Source organism: Micromys minutus (assembly GCF_963924665.1).
Source record: "Micromys minutus genome assembly, chromosome: 5".
Classification (NCBI taxonomy): Eukaryota; Metazoa; Chordata; class Mammalia; order Rodentia; family Muridae; genus Micromys; species Micromys minutus.
This window is the reverse complement of record NC_137974.1, coordinates 66,753,195-66,779,780: the sequence shown is the minus strand read 5'-3', so window position 1 is coordinate 66,779,780 and position 26,586 is coordinate 66,753,195. Positions and strand designations below refer to the sequence as shown.

Genomic DNA, 26,586 nt, shown 5'->3' with positions numbered 1-26,586 from the left:
CCTTTATCAGCCAGAGAAGCTCACCCTTTCATGCCTACCCAGCACTGAGCAGACACTTCTAAATCCAATAGGATGTGGGTGGGTGTTTTCCTTATCCGGGTGTCGCTTCTCCTGGTGGTATTGCTGGAGGAGTCTGAGAAGTGAGTACATGATGATAAGGAACGTCACTGGAGGAATTAGAGTAGATAATTCATTTACGAGCACCAGCGAAGTGCAGTTATGCGGTCTGATGGAGCTACCCAGTGCCCCAAATGGCAAATTAAAGAGTTACTGTGTGGTGGGGCGTCTTGAGGGGGAAAAATGAGGATACACGGCAGAACAATTCTAGCGAGAACCCGTCAAGAAAGATATTGCACTGAAGGGTGCAATGACAATTCGGGTTGCTGGATGTGTGTATGCTGTGTGTGTTCACCAAGATCATCTAGAGACCTACACACAACTGTGGCTGTGCACACTTGACGAGTAAAGCAGAAAGACATGGTGGCAGGAAGGGAAAAATAGATCCAGAGGGTGTACCATCCTGCTGTTCTAAACCCTGTGGGTGCTCAGAAAGCATCTATGATGAAGACTGTGGCGATGATGAAGGTGATTAATGCAACCCATGGGAAAATAGGGCTAGGGAGGATAACCTGGGAGACGGAGGATGACTCAGGGCGAGGGGTACCTTGGGAGAGATCAGTGGAGTATACACGTCGGCGAGCGTGGGGCGGGGGGAGCGGCCGGGGCACGCGTGGCTCGGACCCGGGGAGTGGGTGGGTGGTGCCCGTGGGCGGAGCGGCTCCTGGACTGAGTGGCTGGCAGCTTATGTCTGCGAGAGCAGCAGCATCACCCGGGAGCGAAGCTCCAAGACTCCGCCTAACTGACACCCAAACTCTCCCTCTCCCTCCCGCAGCCCCAAACTGGAGACAGCGGAGCCCGCGAGCGAGCAGCGTCGGGCGGCCCCGGCCCGGCCCCGCCCCCGGCCCGCCAGCCCAGCCCGCGCCCGGCCGCGCTCCGGAGCTCAGCGCCAGCCCTCGCCCCCTCTCCGTGCCTCCGCCTGCCCGCCCCCGCCGGCCGAGGCTGGGCTGCGGGAGGCGGCCCGGCGGCCCCGAGCCTCGCCAGGGCGACCCAAACAAAGGCAGCATCCGGGCTCGGCGGGAGGCAGAGCATCATGAGAGACTCGGTCCTCGCTGTCCCCGGCTCCGCTGCTGCTGCCGCTGCCGCCGCCGCCGCCGCCGCCGGGAGGGCTTCGCTGTGAGCGTGGAAAGCAGGGGCGCAGCTGCGGGGCGTGAATCCGAAAGGTGAGAGCCAGAGCCAGCGAGCCGAGGGGGCGGGCAGGCCACGAAAAATGTCCTCGGCCGTGGGGCCCCGAGGTCCTCGCCCACCCACGGTGCCTCCCCCTATGCCAGAGCTGCCCGACCTGAGCCACCTGACCGAGGAGGAGAGGAACATTATCATGGCAGTGATGGACCGGCAGAAGGAAGAGGAGGAAAAAGAAGAGGCCATGCTCAAGTAAGCACCCCCCCAACCCCCCAAGGCGCGCCATCCATTCCTTGTTGGTGCCTCCATCAGTCAGTCCATTCACCACTCACTCACCAGGTCCTCTCGGTTGAGTGTGGGGGAGGGGGTGGCGAGGGTGCAGGGGTGAGGGCAGAGGTGCCCACCTTGGGGTTAGAGGCCCCTCCCTGGGATTGAGTAGGGTAGAGGTCTGGGAGTCCAGAGGAAGGAGAGAACCCTACAAAGCCCAAAACCCAGGACCCCAGGAAGATGGCTTGAGACAGGACTGACCAGGAGGACTAGGCAGACAGGGGGAACCACCTTGGGGTTAGATTTGCAGAGCTGAGTGCAGCTGATCCCACCCGATGATGGTAGAGCTCTGAGCTGAGGGCAGATTAGGGACCAGGGGGTGAGTGGAGAAAAGGGTGGAGGTAGAGATGCTGAGGGCAGTTCCTCCTTGGAGTTGTTGAGCTGATCTGAGTTACAACAGTGAAGGGTGACGGTATTTATATAATAAAAAGGCTTATTTTTAGTGTTTGTTTGGTGCTCATTCATTTCACGATGCAAAGGTTGGGTCCTTTTTGGGCAGTTGCCATCTTTGGTAACCTGCCTTCTCAGCTTCTCTTTAACCTTTTACTCCGGGTCTTCTACGTAGAATAACTGTATGAAGACACGTTTTCTTATCCACATGCAGTGCCATTGGCAACACAAAGTTTTTGATAATGACAGGAGCTGCTTGGTAACTCTGGCCTGAAATAAAATAGGGACTCTTCTTTACTGGCTTCTAAGAGACCTCTGGGGCCCTCCCATTTCCCAAAGGAAGCAGTCAGGGATTAAGTATCTACATATCCCTTGTTTACAGAACCCATCCACCCTTCAGGTGGGGGCTGCCCCCATTTTCCTGGGCACGAGAAGGGAATAGGGTTGAACATTGGTCTGTGAGGCTGTGCTCCGGGTTTGCTTCAGAACTGCTTGCAAGGACTGCCTACAAGCTGGGCTTTGCTTCTTAGCCTCGCCCATGCAGTGAAGTTAAAGGGGATTTCAACTCTTTCTTCTTTTGGGAGGTCTTCATAAAGTCAGTCAAGTTTTCCTCTCTGAGGTGGAGGAACGTAGATGCCCTGACTGGTACTAATGTCTTGGTTTTCTCTGCTTACGAAGAAGGTGTATTTGGGGCAAGCGATTGACAGGAAGAGCCAAAGGGAACCTGTTGCATCTAGAGTTGGCTGATTGCAGGAAAGTCTATCAAGGGAGCAGGGGGTGATACCAGGTTGCAGGGCACACCCATCATAGCCTTCCTAGAGCTCCCTAGAATTGCCTACTGAAGAGAAGGTGCTGTCTGAGAAGACATCTCTTCAGTGAAGCTGAGCCTCACAGGAGAGGAATAGGAAACGCTGCATCCACAGACTGTGGGTCCCCCAAGCAAAAGCAACTGCTGTAAAGTAGGGAAGGCTCTACTGAGGTGGAGTTGTGGGTATCAGGACACAGCCAAATAGTAGAGAGTCAGGGGTTCCTTCTCTTTCCTGATAGACTCTGGCAAAATAAAACAGTGTTCACTTAGAAGGCCAGAGCTGGCCTGGCTCTGTCAGAGCAGCAGGTTTCTGAATTCCCTGCTCCTTCTCACCCAAAACACCAAATACTTTAAGCCTGCCAGCTTGAGAGAGGCAGAACCCTTGTTCATCTGCTTCCTGTCCCTAGTGGAAGAATGACAATCCCCCCCCACACCCACCCGCCCATGCTGCAGGCTTCCCCCCTTCTGAGACTGGAAGTAATGGATGCTGTCTTAATGGTGCTGCTGTCTGTCTGTCTGGCTGTTGGTCTATCTGTCCTCACCACTGCAGACCCTGCCACCTGTCCTAGACGCTGTCCTATTGGTTGGCCTTTGCAGATTTGCTGCCCTTTCTTTTGGGGCTTGCTGCAGATAGCAGGTAGATGGTAGCCTCCAGGAGCTAGTGATCACTATGGGGTACTGCTTGACAGACTCCAGATAGGAAAGGGAGGCCCAGTGAAAGTGGCCGTATGGCCTCTTCCGTGGCCTCTGGAAGCTTTGTGGAGTGATGAGTTCTAAGTGGGAGTGGATAAGTTTAGGGCAGACTTGCCAAGCTGCTGACCACCTAGGGTCAATGATAATGCTACATGGGTTTATACGGGCAAGCACGTTAAAAACTCTGCCCAACTGCTCCTGTCTGGCGCGCCCTGTTCAGTGCTTTCCACGGGCTTGTAAATGCTATTCCTTTATGGCACGGTTTCACAGAATATCACAGCATGTAATGCTGTTACACAACAGCTCTCAATAACCCTGGACCTCTGCATTAACTTTTATCAACCAGCCTCCCCCGCCAAAGACCTGGTCTCCTGTGCAGTGGTGGGTTGGCAAGTGGTTTGGAACGCTGGTGTGCGTCTGTGTAAGCCTGTTGTGGTGTCTGCCGTTTAGTGAGATAGTGCTATACTTTATTATTATTTTCTTATCCTCGAAGGAATTTTATGTGTTGGGACTATAGGGGCCATTCAAATGACGCATATGTAAGGGACTCTTGATGACATCTAGTCATGGGTGATGGCCTTTTTGCAACTTGCCAAGGAAAATGATCAGAAAGCAAGATGCTTTTCAGAGGCCTTTGCTTAAAAAGAAAGTTTTTTTTTTTTTTTTTTTTGTGGCAATACTTGATATATCATACCACATATCTGAAAACTTGTTTCACAAAAGACCCAAACAAAACTGAAGTTCTGGGAACAGAGAAATCAGATTTAAAATATATTTTTGTGATGAATGTGGCATCTTCACCTTGCACTGTGATTTCTTCTTCTCCACAAGATATAAGAGAATGAAAATAAAAAAGGGATGGGTATTGTAAAGCCAACTAACAAAATACAAATCAGAACATATTTCTATAGTTAGCCTTGATTACAAATTACTGCTGAAGTCTAAATTTGATAATGAAATTCCATAGTATAAATAGGAAAAAATAATTTACTTCCACTTCAAGCATGTAAAAATGTTACATGAAGTTGGAAGTATTTTATCCTCATGATCACATAATATAAATGATAACTAGAAAAAATTGGCTCTCAAGAATTATATTTTATGATTGATGTAACTGTTTGTAAAACAAGTGTGTGTGTGTGTGTGTGTGTGTGTGTGTGTGTGTGTGTGTGTATGTACGTGTTCTGAAATATTTTTGAAACTTTACTTTCGCAATGAATGGTCCTTCAAGTACCTGTCACCAGGCATCATGGGCCAATATATTACATAGACAGAAAACTGTGTTATCTGAGACCTAAATCAGAGAAGATCTCATTAGAGGTAAAAATCTTATTCCTTCTCTTAAATAAAAACTTCAGAGAGAAATGAGCTTCAGAATCAGAAGAGGAAAGGAAAATAGAAGTAGAGACTAAGGGGATGATTCGATGATGTAAATTAGAGAATCACATTGAAGTGGTTACTGAAATTGGCTAACACTTATTGAATATTTACTGAGTGCCAGCCGTTACCCTAATTGGTTACAATATTACACGGGTGAACCTTGCTGACTTACACTGTGTGCTTGAATCCTCTCAGTATCCCTGTGCAGACAATAGGGCAGGTGTCACAAATCTCAAAGCACTATTCTATCCTGAGGGTTTCAGTGATACCCTAAATTGACTCACATACATGGCTCAACAGGGTTTCAAACCCAGACTTTCCCAACAAATGCAGCTGCTTCCTCAGGCACTGTTTCTCAACCAAGAAGAAACTTCTAACATTTAACCTTTCCTTACATCAATTCCTTGGTCTTTCACGTGGCTTGACAGATTAAGCTAATGGAGGAAATCAGCTGCTGGTCTTAATGGAGCAGGGCCGAGTTCACTTCCACTGGTGCACAGAACCTTCCTGTGGATCGAGGGGAAGAGAATCACCTCCAATTTAAAGATAATAAAAACCGTGATAGTACAGTGGAAAGACCTTTGGAACCAGGCATCTTTCTGTATCTGATTTTTCCCACTTACTGTGTGAATGTGGGTTAGAAAATTGTTAGAATTTTGTGGGGTTCCTTACCCATTCCATATTCTGCCCCTCAAGATGTGACTTGATTTACAAACACAACTTCGGGCATCTCTGCCTTCTTGCTGGGGACTGTAGCTTTCATTTTCAAACATCTGTCAGTAGAACCTGCTTAGGGAGAAAAGGGTGCAATAGCAGTCTCTATTGCTTTAGTTTCCCCTCTTTCCCTGTGTGAGCACACATGTCATGCTGTATTTGAAATGTAGGGAAAGGACTTGTTTAACAGAAGCATCTGCTGTTAAGCAGAAAAAGAATTAACTGTACATTGGGGAGACACAAGGAGGGGTGGTGGTAATGTAGGTATATTTCTGTTGACAAGGATTTTCACACATTAGGACCAGGTACGTGCTACGCTGTTTTTCAAGCAAGGGTGGATAAGAGGGAAATGGGGAATGATGGGTAGGAAAGCTAGTGGCTGGAATAGGAACAGGGTCTATGAATTCATGATGTCCGGTTGGGCAGAAGAGACTGGAGGAGAGAGAGCACACTAGCTGCCATTTCCCCTGCTCCATACTGTTAGTGAGTGGGGTTTGACTCAGAGAAGGCTAACCCTGTGCTGTGTAGGAACTTTTTACTCCCAGAAAAAATAACTTGGGTTAACAAATGTACAGGCACACTGTGACCCTGTGAAAGTTCTCAAATGTTCATGAAAATGGTGTCAGAAATAATGGAAAGGCACAAAACCATTGGTGTTTGGTTGACCCCCAGTGATGTATTTTTTAACTTGCGTATGTGCTTTCTTAAGAGGACACTACCATTTATGTATTTACATTACCATGTTTGAGGTTCACTATGCTTTGCGAAAGGGTGTGATTCTTGGTCTACTGTCAACTCGAGTAATAGAAGTAGAGGCACAACCTCTTCTTGAGGGGTTGGTTGTTCAACTCGTTCAGTGGGAAGGCTGGCTCGTGTAAATCAGCCCAGAACCTCCTAGAAAGCTATCGGTGTGAATTCCTGAAACCATTCTATTCTCCCACGTCTGAAGGAAGCATATGGATGCGCTTGTTCTGCATGGGTTATAAGTGCCATTGTGTTGAATTTCATTTACCTTAATGGTCTCTGTTCTGTTTTTAAACAACTTTGAACATCCGATCTTCTGAGATCAGTTTGGATATTCTAGATCTGGTCTAGAAAGTTGGAGAAAATTTCCCTGAGGCACAAGCAACAAGTGTAATAGAACCTGGGACTCCGATTCAGTGATTCCAGACTTCACTGTTTGTTGAAAGTCCATAGCCTAAGTGTGAGCTTTGGTGGTATTGTAGGCGGTTTTGTTCATCTGTTGGGAATAAGAAGCTAGCATGGACTGTTTGCTTTAAATATATAGCAGACATTTTCCTGGATGCTTACAAATGCCATTTATCCTCTGCTGAACTCTAGATGAGCAGTCCATCCTAATTTTGTTGGTTTGTTTCCTAATATTAGTGGAGCCTTTAGAACTTTGGTTCCCCTGGGCCCTTGCTCGTGGCATTTGATCTGAGAATCTAGTGATGTTGTAAGCAGCAGGAGAACTGCATATGGCTAGTGGGATCCCCTATGCTATTTGGAGCACATGGCTCTCTCTAACTTATGTTCTCTTGGCCTACTTGGTCTTTCTAACACAGGTAACATTCCGCTATGTTCTCCTCAACTCAAGTCTCTCTCAGGCACACTGTTCTGAGTTTTCTCTTCTATTCATCGAATGGTATGGTAGTTGATTCAACAATAAGATCAGGGACTAACATTTTAGGCATTAACATTTGGTCAGACAATGGGCTGAGTGGGTAGAGTAGAGAGAAAGTTCTTACAGCTTGCTGCTGGTGTAGTTCTGACCACTGAAAAACTTCCATGGTCTGAAATGTTGACCACTGACTTGCTGTATAGAATACTGAATGAGGTTTTGGTCTAGTTGTTGGGTTTTTTGTTCGTTTGTTTTTTATTTTGTTATTCAAGACAGAGCTTCTCTGTGTAGCCCTAGCTGTCTTGGGACATTCTCTATAGACCAGGCTCCAACTCTGAGACCCACCTGCTTCTGCCTCCTGAATACAATGATTAAAGGACATGTGCCACTATGCCCAGCTAAGTATGTGTCTTAATGCGATCACTTTCTACAGGTATAAACATTACCAAATCTTCCTATTAGGTTTCTTGGCTTTCTGTACACAGTAAGACTTGTTGGGCCTCTCTTTGTAACTCATGGTCATTTAACATGGTGAAGCAGAAACAGCTTCAACTTCAACTTCAACTGTACCCAAGGAAACGGCTCTCACTGCTTTTATGCTTTGAAAATAAGGCTGAGCCCCAGGCTCATTCCTTCTTGTGGGTTTTGAAGGTGATATTGGGCTTGTGGGGAGGAGGTCTTGTTGGAATAGACCCCACCTGCAGTCTTGTGAGGGCTGTGCTGCCTGGCTAAGACTGCAGCTACACTAAGGTGGGAATTTGGCAAGCAATTAAAAGTTAAAATGATCACAGGGTCTGGTCTGAAGTTATGTTTTTCATTAACTACCTCATAAATGTTCATGGCTCAAAAAAACATGGTAGGAAAATGCTGAAGTTTGAGACAACAACATGGCAGGCACAATTCGAGTTGAGAAGAGCAGTTTGCTCAGGGTAGTTTCTTTATCTTTTACTAAAAAACAAAACAAAACAACAACAAACCAGAAGTGTTAACTTCTGGGGTAAAATAAATGGCTCATTTTAAACATTGGATGAGGGACTACTTGTTAAGTTGCTTATCGTTTTAGCTTTCTGTTGGATGGTATAAAGTGTGCATTTAAATTAAAATAATTGTAGTCAATACCCAGTAGTTTCTTCAGGTACAGTCACACATTCATATATCATGTTTATATGCACTTATTTTGTCAAATAGCTTACAGCAAGGAGTTATGCTACAGAAGTGGCTTAGGGCTTTCCTGCTACTGTTGCTGATGTGAAAGCTTCCTAGACTTATACAAAAGAAAACTGCTTCAAAGGAAAGTGTCTTATCCATTGATTGGCCCTTTAATATGAATTCCTTGCTATGGACAGTGTTTTATTCTGTCAATTTTAGGCATCAACTTAGACAATAAATCAGAGTACCTTTTCCTTTTTATAAGTTTAGTATATTTCCCCTGCCCCAACTTGTCTGTATCAAACCCCTGAAAAGCAAGCGATTAAAAGTTTTAAAATGTATCAGAACAGTAAGTAATGCAAACAAGGGATATAGAGTCTTGAAAACCATTGCTTTCCCAACAGTATTAGTTTGACGGAAACAAGACATAGCATTTCATAGGATCTCAGTGGGTGCTTCTTTTATGGGAAGGCTGTGTTCAAAGCTCCAATCATTTTAAAATAATGGTTGGAAGTTACAACTGCACACGGGAGTCTGGATGCAAATCCTCTTTTGAGCCCAGCAAAAGTACAGCCTGGAGTTTAGAGACCATATCCCTGGTATGCAGATTCATTTAAGTAGATTTTAGAAAGTAATATTTTGATAATCCCTTTGAAGTTTAAGTAGTAAGATAATGGAATATTGTTGAAAGGAATCTTATGCAATTTGTAAGTTGTTAAGGCATTTAATTAGAATATTAGCGATTTTAAAGAAGCATAGTGAACAAAACTGAGATAATATGGATGATAATACCCAGTTAATGATTTACACATTGTTTAGTACTTTTTTTTAATTGCTCATCATTAAGTTAAGTTACTTGTCTGGAAGATATTATTATGTTTATATAGAGATGGCATGTGCATTGAAAACCAATTAAAGTGTCTATACTGCCATGTAGACAGATACCTTATGCTATTTAGTTTCTTTTAATGGGCTGTCATATTTAATATGGATATATATTCACAAGTAAGACAGTAATGTAGCAGTCACTAATGAAGGTTTGCTGTGCTAGCTAGACCTGACATAGCTCATTTTCTTTTCAATGCATATCACTGCACCTGAAGGTCATTGATCTTTGAAGAACACTCTTGATTTCAAGGAGCCAAATATTCAGGCTAGGTTCTTGTTCAAACTAGGATCAGCTGGGAACAGGGAACCTCAGCTGACAGAATGCCTCCATTAGATTGGTCTGGAGGTGGGCCTGTTAGGGGGCATTTCCTTGGTGAGTGAGCGATGTGAAGGCTGGCTCACCGTGGTTGGTGGTTCAGGGAATGTGTCAGAAATCTATGAGGAGTCCGCCTGTAAGACAGTCTTCCTCCGTGGTCTCTGCTTCAGTTCTTGCCTCTATATGTAACTAGACATTTCTCTTTCTATGATAGACCGTGGTGTGAAAGGTAGAGTAACCCTTTTGCTCTCTGAGATGCTTTTGGTCCTGGTAACTAAGATGCCAAGTTATTTTAAAGTTGTCTGTTGTTGGCGAATGGTCACTGTGGGTCCCGTGCTTGCACTTTCCATTGATACTCATTTTGTGATCTATTGACTGTTTCATTTTATGAGTGGGTGAGTATGTTGCCTGAATACATGCATGTGCACTGTGTGTGCAAGTGCCCACAGGCACCAAAAGAGGGGAGCAGGTCCTCTGGAACCAGAATTTTAGACAGTTGTGGGTTCCGGGAACTGAACCTGGGTCCTGTGTAAGAATAGACAATGTTCTTCACCACTGAGCCATCTCTCCAGCCCCTTGTCTTGTCATGTTGGGAGCAGGGGAGGGGGACACAGAGAGAGACAGAGACAGAGAGGGGGGAAAATCTTTTCAGTAGGTGACTGGTTGTTTTAATTCCAGTATTTTGCAGCCTTCGTTTTAGAAAAAAAAATAGATTACGGTTTTAATATCCATGGTCTGTATAAATCAAAACATCAGGGTTTCCCTCTCAAAATGTAAGGTAGTATATGTACATATATGGAGGTCTTCTAAGGTCAGAAAAATTACTTAGTGTGTGGGTAGATACAGATAAGAACAAAGTCAGGAGACTCGGTGGCTTTCCATTTTTATATTTCACACAGCTTAGCAGGTTTATCTTTCTTGGTTGTCTCTGTATTGTAATATAGTGAGGCTTAAGTATTCTTTCCTAATCCCTTTTTTTCTGAAAAAAAGAAGAGGGTATATCTTACATCCTGATATTTGAAATAGAAATATATTGAAATAAGCAATCTCTTTTTTATTGGTTATTAAACCGTGGTAAAAGAGTAAGTTATAAATAGCTTCCACTCTGGTGTTATATCTGAAAAATCATCATATTTTTGCATAAAAGTATGATTTAAAAGGTTAAAAAACTTATACGGATAATTTCAATTTATATATTATTTTTTTGTATCCTAAACCAAATGTTGCTACTTAATATAGTGACCCAGGGCCAAAACTTGATGCTAGTGTTAAAGGATTTGAGACTAGCTTAGGCCAGGCATGAGAAAGAAATCCTATGGTGTTTGGCTATTCTACAGCTTGAGCCAGTCATCAGAGAACACAGCTAGGATTGATAAGGAGCCCAGCGACTGGTTCCTGCATTCCACAAAGGCACCACATCGAACACCTCTGGGCCTTGCACATGGAAAATCAAACACATCCAATTCCAGGGCATATTACGTAGATATTAGAGAGTTGGTGTGGAAAAATACGGATAGTAATACATACAGTAGGAGCTGGTTGTCATTTGATGCCCCCTCTTCTCACCACCCGTTCTTCCACTTCCTCTGTGCCTTCAACTTTTCAACATGTCTCCATTCTAACCTGATACTGAATCTCAAATATTGCCCTCCTTAAATGTTCTACAATAGCCTGCTATCCCTTTCTTTTTGCAAAGAACAGAAGTCTCGCCTCCTGGCTTCAGCCGTACGTTCATGCCACAGATGCTCAGATCTATAGTCATAGGTTTTAAAATGTCTGCTAAATTCTGAATTCCATGGCAACACCTTTTTGATATCTCTTTAGTGGACGTCCTGTAGGCACCTCAACCTCATTGCCGCTTGTTGTAAACTTCTTAGCTCTTTGCCTACATAGGAGGCTTTGAGTTTCACAGGTAGCATCTCTTCTGTACTTCAGGATGAAGCTGAAAGTTCAGGCTCTGCATCCAGCTTATAGAGTCCTTTGTTTTGTCCACACAACCCCGACTCCCATGGCCTTGGTCAATTTCTAATGCCCGATCCCTCCTTGGCGACTGATCCCACTCATGCCTTTCTCTTGATCAGATACTTTCCCCTCCCTTTTAATCTAAATTTATCCTGGCCATTAAATGACACCTCATTTGCTACATCTGCCCAACCTTCCTGGGCTGGTTTCAGTGCTTGGTTTTCTCTCAACATTCTCATCTCTGTACAGAGCACACTGCTGAAGGTGGCATCTTTTTTGTTGTACCCATCATAAACACACATAACAGGTGCCCAGTTCTTTGAAATGGTGTATATGAATGAGCGAGTAGATTCAAAAGACATGGACTAGAGTCACCTCAGGCTGCTAATGATATGAGTGGGAGGGGAGAGTGGGTTGGTTATTCCAGCCATAGAAATAGAGTCAGCAAATTCTGAAAGCAAGGAATGGGCTGTTTGCTTTCAACTATAGAGGAAAAGTGGGTTGGCCGGAACGTACAAGGAAATAAATATTTGGTGTTGAACATTATAAGGTAAAATTAAAACATGATTTTTTTTTTTTTGGATGGTCTGTTATGCTCTTGACTTTGTCTCTCACAGCTCTCTGAAAGACAGCATTCCGAAGACATTTGCCTGTCAGTGTGGGAGGATGTAAATAATAGACCTTTAAAGGTAAATCCTCTAGAAAGGCACACTTAATTAGGGATATTTTAATAAGAGCATGACTAACTTCAGTCAGAGTTAAAGCTTAACACATTTGCTGACTTGATATTTACAGTTAGACCAGATGATCACAATGTATTATATTGGTTTTATTTTTTTAATTAAAAATGTGCCTTAAGTTATTTCCTAGTCTTAAAAACTCCTTCAACGTAGATAGATGTTTTCTATTAACTATCATTGGGTTTTTAGTCCCTTTCCTGTGACCAAGGCATAAGAAGATTTCAACAAATGTTTATTGGACAGCATTAGACAGTTGATGTCCTAGACACAAATCCACTTATCTTTGTACTTTGAGGACTAGACACCATTGTTAATATGTGGATGAAGATTTGGTGACTGTCCAGTCTTGGACTGGTAAATACTCATTTTACATTTGATGTACTGAACGGAGACCGCCATCTGTGGTGAGTGTCAAATGCCTCAGAACCCTTTGGAACACAGTACTGGAAGGTATCAGTCGAAGGACTTGGCAACTGAGATAGCAGTTAACACACTGGTCACTGAAGATTATCCCAACTTTACCAGGCTTCCATTGATAATGAGGAGAGACTTGTGGGTAAGACACTGCCACAGCTCTGCTTTGGTCCTATCCAGTGGCTTCCTTTTATTTTTAATCTTCTCTCTCTGACATTTTTCATTCACTCCTCATAGTTCCAGCAACTATGGAACTATGTTTTAACAGCTGATTTTATTTGCTGCCTCTGTAGGATTATCTACCCCTTTATAGCAAACTCTAAGGGGATGTATCAATTTTGGTTACTTTGAATATTGTTGAATTGAGTGTTATTTAAAGAAATAGATCATGAAGAGGTTCTATGAAATAAGAAATGGTTTCTTTTGCAATGTTATTTGTCACAGTCAAGCTGCATTGACATGTTGTAATTGTGAGAATTTTATTTACAAACCTTAATTCTCCCCTGAGAGATATCTTTTCAATATAGAGTAATTTATGGTTCCAAATAGGTTTGTCTATTATTCTTTTGAATTTTTCTAATTTATTCAAATAAAATTTTTTGAGGCAGGGTCTTCCTGTGTACCAGGCTGGTCCAGGAGGTTGTGAGCTCTCTTTGCCTCAGTCTCTTGAGTGCTGGATTAGGGACATGGTACCATCATACCTGACTACTTATTTATGTTGTTTATTTTACTTGACAAGCAAAAGACCTTTAGGGGAGTTGATATATGTTGGACAGCCAAGGGCAATGAAAGTAGTGTGCATTGTTTCAGATATCTCTTTGGATTCTCTGGCCAAAACTTATAGGGAACAATTCTGTGCCTGATATGGACTTTCATTTAATAATGCATGTAACTCATGTGTTTTAGGAGCATCATTGTCCACTCATTTAGGGTGTCTCTGTTCTAATTAATTACTTAATTATTGCTCTCTTGCACCTGTGCACTCTCTTGCCCCCCACCCCGTGTGTGTGTGTCCTGCTTTTTGAATAGCTTAAAACTTGTGCACTTCCATTATGATTCTTCATGTATACTTGATTTTGAGTAAACTACTCTACCAACTTCTCCTTTCCCCAATCCCCTCTCCACTTTAAACCCTGAGAATTCCCCTCTGCCCTATTACGTCACATCATCTGTCTTCTACTGTGTCTTCTAATTGATTTTGTTCTGGGGGTGGGAGAATATAGGTTTCCATCCATTCACACACACCCTTCATTTTGGTAAAACCTCTCACCAGCATCTTGTTTGCTCATCTCCTCCCACCCATCTGCACTGTTTGCACCTTTCTGCCCTTTGTATTTCCCTCTGAACTTTGTTGTTGCCCATACCTTACCCACCAGTGACTTGTTTGTCAATACATGCTGCAGGTTAGAGATCCAAAACAAGAGATATCCGCCTAGATGAGAGGGGGGGTAGGGGAGGAGAGGGGGAGGAGTAGAAGGAGGGGTAGGGAGAGAGGGGGTGGGGGAGAGGGAGAGAGAGAACATGAGTGAACACGTGGTCCTCATCTTATTGTGCCCAGGTGACCTCGTTTAGCATAATTTTTTAGTTTCCTTCACTTACCTGAAAATTTTTATTTAATTTTTCTTTAATGCCCAGCAATATTCCTCTGTATCTGTGGATATGCACAGCATTTAATTTATCCATTCATTGGTTGACAGACATCTTGGTTGACTCCATGTCCTAACTATTGTGATTGTGAATAGAACAGCAGTGCATATGTGGTGCAAGTATCTAAGTAGAAGAATGTACAATCCTTTGGGTATCTGTTTGTCTATCTTCATATCTATCTGTCTGTCTGTCTGTCTGTCTGTCTGTCCATCCATCCATTCATCTATCCACCCACCCACCCACCCATCCAGGAGTGATATAAATGTGTCATATCATAGTTCCATTTTCAGATTTTGAGGATCTCTCAGACTGGCTTTTGTGATGGTCACATTAGTTGACAGTCTCCCCAGCAGTACACAGTGTCCTCTCCCCACATCCATGCCAGCAAGTGCTGCCATTTGTGGTCCTGATCCTGTTTTGTTCTGTTTTGACTTCACAGAGGTAAAATCTTAAAGTAGTTAAATCTGCCTTTCCCTGATAACTGAGGACAATGCACACGTTAAAGAGAAACATTTACTATTATTTTTTCTTGAGGGATTTTTGCTTAGCTATATAGTGCATTTTTTATTTTCAGTAAAAAATATTATCTTAAAGTTAAATATAATTACACCATCTTCCTTCCATTTCTTCCCTCCAGTCCTTCTTTTGTTCCCATATTTATTTCCTCTTAGATTAATTGGTTTTCCCCTTTCATTATTACTTCCTATGCACATGCATGTGCACACATACACACACACACACACACACACACACACACTCACAGGCACAGAGAGAACCACTCACAACATGAGTTCATTAGTGTTGCCTGTATGTATATGATTTCAGCGCTGGCCACTTGGTATTGGATAAGCAGTTCGAGGCTCATCCCTGGGGAAAACAACCCCCTCTCTCAGTACTCTTTAATTAATCTGTCTTTATACCCCACCTTTCCTTTTTAATAGTGTCAGAGAAACCCCAATTCTTATTCAACAGGATGTTATGATATGCTACAATTACTTTAGAGGCTGAAAAGATGACTCATCCCTGAAGAGCACAGTGTGTTCTTCCAGAAGACCCAGGTTCAATTCCCAGCACCCACCTGGCAGCTCACAACTGTCTGCAACACCAGGATCTGACATCCTTCACACAGACATACATGCAGGCAAAACACCAATGCACATACAATAAAAATGAGTTAATTAATTAAAAAATACTGCCATTACTATTCCCTCTCCTTCATAGAAAATAGAGAATAATAATTTCGATCAGGGTTACACAGCAGTGTAGCTAGGATACTATGGAACAAATAAAATTGACTATTATTATGAAAAAGACTATTGTGAATATAATAAAAACTAATTTCTTTATTGTGAACTGTTACCACTCCCCACAGTGATTCCTATAAGACCAGGTAGAAGTGTGCCCCTATCTGCATTTCAGAATTAAAGAAGCCTAGATTTTTTTTTAATTTCTCTAATTTGTTACACTCCCATCATCAGTTTCCCCTCCCTCCACTCCTCCCAGTACCTTCCCTCCCATATTTCCTCTTCCCCCCACTGCTCCTCTGAGATTCTTCAGGAAGGAGCAAGCTGTCAGGGATATCCCCAAATACAGCACATATAACAAGATGCAATAAGACTAGGCACAAACCTCCCATCTTGGTTGTATCTCACGAGGCTGGACTAGAGAGGGAAAAGAGTGAGAGCCACCCCACCTCCCGACTCTCATTATCATCAGCCCCATGAGAAGCTACACAGCAATAGCATCTGTGTGGAGGACCTAGCTTAGACCCACACAAACACCCTCATTGTCAAGTTCAGTCTCTGTGAGCCCTCATGAGCCCTGCTTACTCGACTCTGTGGGCCATGTTACCCTACTTTTCTCGAGCCCCAACGAGGCCTATACTTTAATCCAGGGCTCTGTCACATACCATGGAATGCTTATTGGAGTAATCTAGGTCTCTGTTACTTCCACTTTCTTATCTTTGAAGTAGGGTCAGCAAGATAGTGATGCTTATGTAACACTCTTGGCACAACTCCCCATGCCCAGGCGGCCTTAGTGACTTTCGACTGTAATACTGTTTTATGTTTTGGATTTAAATAGTACCGGGAACCCTGTATTCACTTTTCTTAGAGTACAGTGTAGGTGCTTCTACTCTGAGGGGGACCTTGTTCTAGCTTAAGAGTCCAGAACTTGCAGTTTTGATACTATATAAAGGAATTCTGAATCTCAGTTAGAACTGTGTTACATACATTGTGCCATGCCAGAATACTTAATTCATTGTAGTGGCTTTAGCACAGTGTGGGACATGTATTGAGAGCTGGCTGCTTTCTCTTGAGCTAGGGTAATAAGCCTTATTTTAGCATACTGTTAAATAGATTTACCTTCTATTATGCATACAGAGGTAATCCTCTATATTTGTTGTTTTGGCAATGAAGTATTCTGACTCACTTCTTCAATGTATCATCTCAGATGAATGCCTGGGAATTTGCATACCTACCTCATATGGCCTGTGTACACTGGAACAATAGGCTGTCCTGAGTGTGTGCCATGCGAATACTCCAACCGAGAATATTCAGATTTATTAACAGGGATTCATTAAGATTTTTCTGATGCTCAGTAAATTAAATTTCTGAATAAATAATGGTAATACCTGCTAGATGAGATATTAGATGTAAAATGCCTTTCATGGTCTGAGTTTGCTATGTTAGCATGATGACCAGAATTTGGATACTCAGAATCCATGTGAAGCTTTATATGACATTGCAAGTCTGTGCTTTGGTGAGATGGTAGGAGACAGGAGAACTTCCCAGCTAACCTGCTATACATGGCGGCAAGCAGGAGGCCCTGTCTCAGTTAAGATGGAAGGCAAAGGCTTCTGGCTTTCACTTATTTATACATATTAGCACACACAAACACACACAAATGAATACACACACATGCATGCATTCACACACACACACACACACACAAAGATGTGTTAGAAGAGTTATTGTTTAAAGTTGTACAAAGTAGCTCATGTCGGTAATTTTCAGGCTTTGGGTAGGCTGAGGCAAAAAATTTGTTGTAAAATTGAGGCCACTCTGAGCTACAGAGTGAGAAACACTGTCTCAAAAAGGAAAAAAAAAGAAGTCAGTAAATTAAAACACTTAATAACACATTACTTAAGTATACGTCTTCTGTAGAATTAGATCAAACAAGTGTTGATATACTCTGGTATTTTTATGCCAAATCAGGAATAAGGATATATTTTGAATATTTTAGAGAAATATTTATTATAATCTGCATCTTTGCTGAAGTCAAATGTATAAGAATAATGAAGAACCATCAAAGTTACAGCAAAAGCCTTGATTACCAACCTGTTGTAGTTCGGCAAATATTCACCCAGTTCTAGCTCAGTGTGTGTGTGTGTATAAATAGTGAATATATATATATATATATATATATATATATATATATATATATATACTTATATAGTATATATGTTGTATATACTATATATATTCATACATATATACTATATATTACATATATATATGAAGACTGAAGATAAAATTAGTAAGTTTGATATGTAGTATACATGATATATATATGATAAATGATACATGATGCATAATATATAATATGTATATACGATATGTCAAACGAGTTCCTTCTTTTAACACACAACAAAACAGCACTGTGTAATGGTATTTTGTTTTTCTGCTAAAATTGTGGTAATTAAAGTATATTTGTTATGGCCGTGTTTTGAAAATTTTCTGAATGACAAGGCATTCTCTTTATGTTTGGGTTGGCCATGACATAAAACTAAGTAGCTCTGGAAGCTCATCCTGACTTTTGTCTTCAGCTATAAATTTAAAGAGACTGGCATTTGCCCTTATTATATGAAGTGCAGATAACTCTTCCCATAATAAGATTTTTGGGATAGGAAAGATGGAGGTATTCATTTTACTGGTTTTGGACACTCAGCTGAAGGGAGTTTGGTGCCCCTTCCTGCTTCAGTTCAAAACTATACTCTTTGACTTATAGTTTTTTCCTCTTGGGAAGAATTGATGGGTAATTTGGGGGAGCTTTGGGCATTTTTGATGTCTTTCAACTCTTTGCTTTCTACTCCTCCACATTACAGGCGACAGAAATAGGAGAGAGCCTCTGATGAATTTTCCCAGAGAAACTCCATGTTCCCATGCCATCCATTGCTGGAGAGGAGTGATTTCACTTTTTATCCTCTGGCCCTTGGGCTCTCTCAGTCCTGCTGGGCACATCCAACTCTGTGTTGTCCCCCTCAGGGCTGCTTCCAGGGAGAGGCACCGCACAGATGTAGGTAGACAAAACTTGGCATGAACTTCTTCTAAAAGAGCTGGTCTCTCGGTGTGTGATCGACTCTTCTCATTTTATGGGAGCGGATGCGTGTAGGTTATTTAATTTACTTGTAGGCTCCAAGGAGTTACAGACCAAACAGAAACCATGAATGAGGCAGAAGAGCATATTTAGAAAGGCAGAGGGTTCCTCATTGGCTGCGCAGTAGCTGGTAAAGTTTGAGCACCCCCTGTTATTTTCCCTTCAGCGTGATGTTACAATATGCTTTGTTCAAGCCTAAATGAACCTTTTCATCTGGTAATTAACATTTTTACAGTGTTTCTCTACCACCATATATTTTTGTTTAGAAAATTAAGACCCAGAGCTGAAGTCAATGAATTAAATGTTTGTTTTGCAAAGAGTATATTTAAAACCCATAAGAGATGATTAATGGGTAAAACGGGAAGGTTAAAAACCGTTTAATTAAAAAAAAATTCATTTAATTTTAGTTTCTTTGATTCCCTCCAGCAATATTTTCATTCTTTTCTTGTATTTTATTTCATACTGAGTATTTATTTTAAAATGTTTCAAAACTCTCTTATTGACAGTAAATAACAGAGCCATTGCATGTTTTGTGGCACCTGCTGTGACACGTTCAGTTATCTCAGGGTTTGTGAGCTCTGAGGTCACCTGATACTCCTAGGACTGAGGAATTCCTAGATTCTGCTTCTATATTCTATTTTCTCAAATCCAACCCTCTAGAGTCTCTGAGTTTTCAAGAACGTTTCATTCACTTTAATTAATTAATTGCTTAATTAAGATAGTGTTTTTGCTCTGGCTTGCACCAGGAAATACAGAGGTGCAGTAAAATTAACTACAATTATATGATTCTGTAAGTTATTGCCAAGTTTATTAAACTCCCAGGAAGCTCCACTTTTTAAATGTACATGTCACAGTAGTTTTTAATTTATCCGAAGTGGTTTTTAATTACTGGTGATACCGATAGTAAAATTTATACTGTTTGGATCAGATAAAAATGTGTATAGACTCAGCCTTTGATTAAATGCAGTTTGGACTGTAAAATGGTCTTGCTGGCACTCCTGGATTGTTGCTGTTTGCCTTTCTGTCCTCATTTCTCAGAGCACGAAGGCAGCCTGGATGGGGCCTCAGCCCATCTTTCCAATCACAGATGAACTACTATAAGGTGGGTGGTCAGAAGATGTCAGCTTATTGTTCAAATCTGTTTTTAGAGATCTCAAAGGAAACAGGAGAAAGTTTGGGCACAGTGAAGAACTTTGAAGTAGGGAGACTATGTAGAAGGCTGTGAAAGTCAGAGAGAGAGGAAAAGAGGGAGGGAAGGAAGAGAGAGAGAGGGGAGAGAGAGAGAGAGAGAGAGAGAGAGAGAGAGAGAGAGAGAGAGAGAGAGAGAGAGAGAGAGAATATTAAAAATAACTATTCACTAACAGAATATTTATTACCTGGCTGTCCACCTTATAAACTGAGAATACATGTTTTTTTTGTTTGTTTTAAAGTATGTTGATTTAGGAAAAAGCAAAGAAAAATTAAATGTTTCATTTAGCAGACTCTGGAAGCTTGGAACAGGGATATATGGTTTCTTCTTGGACTGGACATATGTCAGTCAAGATGCTGGCTGTGGGTATCTGGACTGTCCACTGGGTCTGGCACTGTTTATAGTGTCCAGTTGGTACACAGCGTTCACTTCCAGGATGCACACTGGGACCCATTATGCTTACCAGTGTCATGGACTAGTAGGGTTTTGCAATTGGCCTGTGAAGTTTTGTGTTTTGTATTAATAACTTGTAATGATCAATGCTGTCTACTTTTTCTATGATTTAAATGATTTTTAAAGGTTACAAAATGATACACACACACACACACACACACACACACGCACACAACTGATTAGCGCCTTGTTGGCATAATTAATCTGAATACTTGCTATGGATATAAATACTTCAAAGTATTGTCCACATTTTATGATTTGAATTATTTTTTATTGTTGATGGCACTGACCTTACAAAGGTCTATTCCTGTCACTGTGCCCCAGCAATAATAATAACTGTGTGCCTTAATAATCCACAATTGGTTTTAGAGATACTGGGCTGATTTATAACTCCAAAGCCTGGTGATATGTTTAGATCTTGGGGGACCCACATGGTTGATGAAAATAGCGTCTTATCTGTTGTATTCTGACACCTACATATGTTGTCATAGTGTGCAAGCTTACTGTCCCCAATACATAATGAAATCAATTTAATTAAAAATACGACTAATTTAAAGATAATATGCGTTTGCATTTACTCTTGGTAAATGTGTTAGAAAGAGTGTTGGTTTGGAAGGTAAAAACATGTAGTCCCTGAACCTGTGGTGGATAAAGTACAAATGCAGGGACCTCAGCTATCACTGAGGGTACTTCTGTGTGAGGTTGAATATTCCTAGAAAGCTGTTCAAAAGATGCCCCTATAGTTTGATACAGTGCCCTTATCTTAAGGTTTTATTTTTTTTTTAACTAACCTTTAGTTGAATAATCAGCAGCAACAACAAAACTCAGGTAAAGATGTAACATCTCCTGATAGTGGGACAATATCCACGGGTCTTGCTCTAGGAGGGAAATGAGATTTGAGGGAGAGGTAGGGAAATCAAAATGGTAAATCCTTGAAGTTCTGCTGTTCTGCTGTAGTGGTGTGGCGGGAGTCAAATCTCATTTGTCTGTAAGGTTTCAAAGGCAGGAGGCACATCTGGTTACACTTGAATACCATTGAATTTACCTTTGAAAAATCCCCTTGGAAAGAATCACATTGAAGTCTCCCACAGTACATTGACCACTGAGCTGGACACAAAAGTATTATCTTTGTGAAGCTCAGTTCATTGAGGAGCATTACCTCACTCAACTGGGACTGTCTTCTAGGGATGGGAAAAATACAGGAACTACCCTGAGGTGTAAGAAGTTCATGCATAAAGAAAGCCTAAAAGTTGAGTAGACCTGTCTCTGCCCACGCTGTTTAGATGATGATCTCTCCGCCTCGTGATTATAATTGAAGTCTTCTAAATAAGAGCTGATATGATAAATATAAGTTCCCATGGTGGTCAGTTGTAATAGTAAGTGCACAAAGCTTCCCCTAGGTCCTTCCTTACATACCGAAGAGTTGGCAGGTTCTATACTGGATGGTAGAAAAGAAATGTACTCGAGATGAAAAGGTCCTCTTTGTAGCCAGAGGGATGTCTTAGTGGTACAGAGTGCTCACTGCTGCTACAGAAGTTCAGGTCCCAGCAGTCACATGACATAGCTCCCAAATGCCTGCAGCCTGAGTTCTGCAGGATCCAATGCACGGTGCTGGTTCTGATCTCTGTTGCCATTGGCATATTTGTAGAAAATTTACATATGATTGGGTACACATGTATACACATAAAATTAAAAAAACCCCAACAAATTATAAAAAGGAAAACCAAATCTGTAAAATGTCTCTTCTGAGTGGATAATTTCTGCAGATAGAACTTCTGTAGATACACACACACACACACACACACACACACACACACACACACACACACATATATGTATAATTAAATCACACTTATTTACCCAATAGATAGTGCTGAAAGCATTCATGTGAACACATACAAACTACATTATACAACCTGAGCAGGATTTATTTGTGTATTTGTAATATTTATAAATATGTATATATGTATGCATTTATATATGTATGTATATATGTATGTATATATTTGCTCAAATACATATACAGTGACAACTAATAAAAAGGAGGGCATGAATTTCGAAGAGAACAAGGAGGAGTGTAAGAGAGAATTTTGTAGGAGGAGGGGGTAAACGATCTAATAATAATCTCAAAAATAAAGAAATAATTAAAACGTTAACAAACCTGATGGTGCCTACAAAGTAAAGGACATCTCTGCGGTGAGACAGTATATATATTCAAGGAGTTCCTGTTTTAGGCTTTGTGAACTTTGCATTATAACTCGTTTTTCTTCTGATGTAACTATCTCCACGGAAATCTAGAGGGCTCATCCAATCAGTCTGCTGATATAAAATAGGAAATCTCCATTTAATTCCTTCCCATATATGTAAGCATACACAGTTCATTAGAATTTGGGTTTTAGGAAGCAGTCTGTTGAATCAAGAAAAGATTCTGGAATTACAGCTTACTGGGGGATGCTTGCCTGATATGCGAGTCCTGAGGTTCCATCTTCTCTTCTGCAGTGGGAAGGGGAGAAAAGAAGGGAAGAAAATTGGATTGGGAATAGAATGACTCGGCAGAATCAGGCTCCAAACAACATCCGTGTTGCCTTTTCTGTGACCTAGGAGTTACATAAATATAAAGTCAAGGAGTGGATGTCAAGGCCAGGGAAGGTCTGCGCTCACTGCTGTCAGTCAGTTCATATATGTGACTCGTCTCAAAAACATGTCTGAAAGTCAGCTTAATTCTCTCTCACCAGTCTTCCGTTGGCAGGAGTCCTTACTTCTTGCTGTGTTGTCTTGAGATATAAAGTGGTGGACTGTAATCTCCAAATTCTACTTTTATTGCTCGGAATCTTGCTTTACTTCTTGCTGTGGTAACACTTTTGTTTGTAAAGATTTAGTGATTTTGTTTTTTTACACTAGCTTATGTGTTGAGCAAGTCACAGTGTCCTGAGGCTGGTTTCATAGCTTCTCACAGCAGTGACTTGCCACAGTGAACCATGGGGCCTCTTCCATGGTAAGGAAGATGCTCAAGGTGCCCTCATGAGACACTACCAAATATTGGATCTTTAAAAAGAACACACATTTAAACATTCAATTTAATTGTGTAAATATTTACTGAGCAAGTATTATATATTAGGTACTGAGTTATATTGCCTAACATAAAATCTATTAGTAATATATATATATATATATATTAGTATTTTCAGTCTAAGCTCAGTGGCATGAAAAAGAAGTTGGTGTTTTGGCTTTAATTTGCACACCAGAAAAAGATGCTAAGGAAGGAAAGCATGTAGTATTTTATATATTCTCTTTTGTTCTCTAAACATAATTCAGATTACAATTATGAATGGAAAGGACTTCAGCCTCTTCTTTATTTATCCAGAGCTTCCTTGGCTCTGTTCACCAACTCTACTGTGTGCTATTATCTAAAACCAGAATAAAGTTTTTGAATTCTGTTTTTGTATTGAAATATGTACTTTATTTATATGAACTGTGGAAAGTATTTGTCATTTTAGTGATTGCTAATTTGGATTCTTAAATATCGAAAATGAAGTTTATAGTCAGACTTTTTTTTTTTTTGGAGGTGTCAATGGGCAAGGGATATGATCGGGGGTTTGAAGGTATAGTTTGTTGATGAACTTGAACTGCTGAGTGTGTTTCACAAATTGGTAAATGCATTTTGAAGACCGTATACTATTACGTGATTACGTGGAAATTATTCTATCTCCTTATATTTTATTGACAGGGGCCTCGCAGCCTGCAGAGAGTAGTAGAGAGGAGCACAGTGTAAGACTCTGGTGATGGCCTAACGTCTGAGGGTCCCAGGTTATCTAGCTCTCTAACTGTACTGAAATGCTGATGATAACTTCTAAAAAAATCCTAGAAACTTTGTTGCTCTTTCTGAGGGTAAAAGGTTGCTGACTTAGGCAACTGACACCTGTAACCAAGCAGCTGGGCATTCAGTAAGGTGGCCTTTGTTCCATCTCAGCAGGAACTGCTCAGCTCCAACTTTCACCCTACTGGTCAGAAGTCACCAGAAGAAAAAGAGACACTTAGAAATGTGATTATAGTGTTTATTATTAAGTTGTAAAGTTTCCTATGAAAGCTATCTAAGGGAAAAAGTGGAAAGATCCTAAGCGGGAAAAGGACAAAAATTCTTGTAAGGGCAAAAAAAAAAAAAAAATCTAGGTGGGAAAAGAAAAATTCTACTCGCTTTTCCTTGTCCTCAGTACGTATACATCTCTCAGAATACATAATCACATATTAAAAAGTTCATCACAAGTTCACACAAAATATCAAGTCATAAATTAAAATAGAAGTTTACAACAGAGAATGTTTACATGGGTATCCATTAGGAGTAATTATCTGGATAAACATTCATCACCTGCCTCAGCTCCACAGGTTCAGTGAAGGTTTAAAATCATAGCTAAGTTATTAGTGAAATTTTGTATAAATAAACACAGTCAATATTTTATTTTCTATCCTAGAACCTATAATAAATCGTTAGTTACCTTTTTATGACCTTTGGTTAATTGTTTTATAACCTCTTGGAATGTGTTCTGAGTAGGAGAAAGTCTGGTTACCATCTAAGAGCAATTAACTGATGACACTTGGCAGAATGACAGAGTCCTCACTGCAGTTTTGACTATCAGAAAAGGACCTAATAGCAGTCCCACCATAAAAGAGCTTAATAATGACTACTATAATTTTAGAAATCCTTACAGGATCATCATAGAGACTTAGGAGTCATCTATTTGTCTCTGTAGCATCACTATAAGACAGTACATCTTCGTAGATCTGCCAAGATCTGCTCCAAAGGGGTGAGATATAATGCCTAGTTATTATTATATATGTTTAATAATAACAGGAAAAGAATATTAATAGTAGGAATCTTTCTTAAAATAAAAATTTTTATGGCCTTGTCTATAAGAGCTAATCTGTCACAGATTATATAATTATCTGAAGCAGACCATCTCAGGAAGACCACCTGGTAGCTATTAGCCTGTCCCATTATTACTCCAGACATTTTGTAAGCTTAACTGTTATTGCAGAATAAATTTAATATTCCCTACCCCCTACTCCTACCACCCCATCTCTCATGTTCATAATAGAATGTCTTGAAAAAATTGCATCTAATCCTATTTAACATGGTTGCTAAGGAAATGCCTATAGAAGTGACTCAGGAGCGCCCTTGAATGAGTAAGTAAGAAAAACATTTTGTAAAAAGAAGGCACAGGGAGGATGTTGACACGTGGGCTTCTGTCTTGTGGGTTCTATTATCTAGGAATGTAGGATTCTTCCTCAGTTTACAGAGTCCCTACCTTGTATGGAGCGCTCTGTATGGTCTAACAATCTTCTGAGGACTAGCATGGGGGACAGGTGTACACAGCAGAGTTAAAGCAGTTAAATCAGTGCTTCCTTCCCTTGCCACTTGACTGTGGTGGAAAATAACCTAGTTCAGTTGGAAGCTGTCCTGACCAGTCCTTTGGAAGAGAAGTTATGTAAGTGAGATGGGGTGAGGCCACCAGATAAAAGGCTCCAAGTACTTTACTGTTTATCTTAGGAGACACACCAGCCTTTCCATGGTATCCCATATACAAGATTTCTTCTCTTCATGTTTCCATGGGAATGCACAGACTGTGTTTTCCCCTTCATCAGTGAGAGGGACTTGTTCATTTTTTTTTAACAGGAAACATAATATTCCAGTTGATGATGCTTCAACAATAAACAATGTTTTCTCATTCCTTTTACATCTTGCAAACGTTCAAACACATATTTGCTGATACTCTGAATACCAAGCCAGGCATTTCTTATGACTGGGAATCATGCACACACTGTAAGAATGCACAGAAGTGTTGCTTCAGATCAAAACAAGGCCATTTTGCTGAGGAATTTTACTTAAACGTTTAAAAAGGCAAATTATCTCTTAGAACTAAAGATGGAACTAAGGAAAAATTAAATATCAATGTTAGTAATAAAGATACCAAATTATCCTTGAATACTCTTGGATATTTCTATGAAGAAGAATTTGTGTATTTTATAATTTGTATCTAGAATAATTTAGAGGTGTCTACACCCATGGGAATGAGTGTTTGTGGACTGTAAATTGCAGATTGCTTTCTCTAATAACTATCTGACTGTATGACGTCAAAATCAAGTGGGAAGTTGTTACAGTCTCCATTGGAGTTAGTTAAATAATTTTTGCTCTGTCAAAGACACTATGATTTATTATGACACATTCAAAGACACATAAACATTCACATATACACACACATTCACACACACACATATATATTC

At 40.9% G+C, this 26,586-nt stretch overlaps 1 protein-coding gene across 3 annotated transcripts in view; it reads left to right on the top strand.

Moving 5' to 3' along the window:
* Positions 1 to 1,327: 1,327 nt before the first annotated feature.
* Positions 1,328 to 26,586, top strand: part of LOC308421225 (regulating synaptic membrane exocytosis protein 1-like) — a gene marked incomplete at both ends in the record, with an annotated part of 203,517 nt that continues 178,258 nt past the window's right edge. For all 3 annotated transcript variants that reach the window (XM_080917517.1, XM_080917516.1, XM_080917515.1), the window contains one exon: positions 1,328 to 1,491. In XM_080917517.1, coding sequence (XP_080773643.1) covers positions 1,328 to 1,491 — 164 coding nt within the window. The remainder of the gene's footprint in view (positions 1,492 to 26,586) is intronic.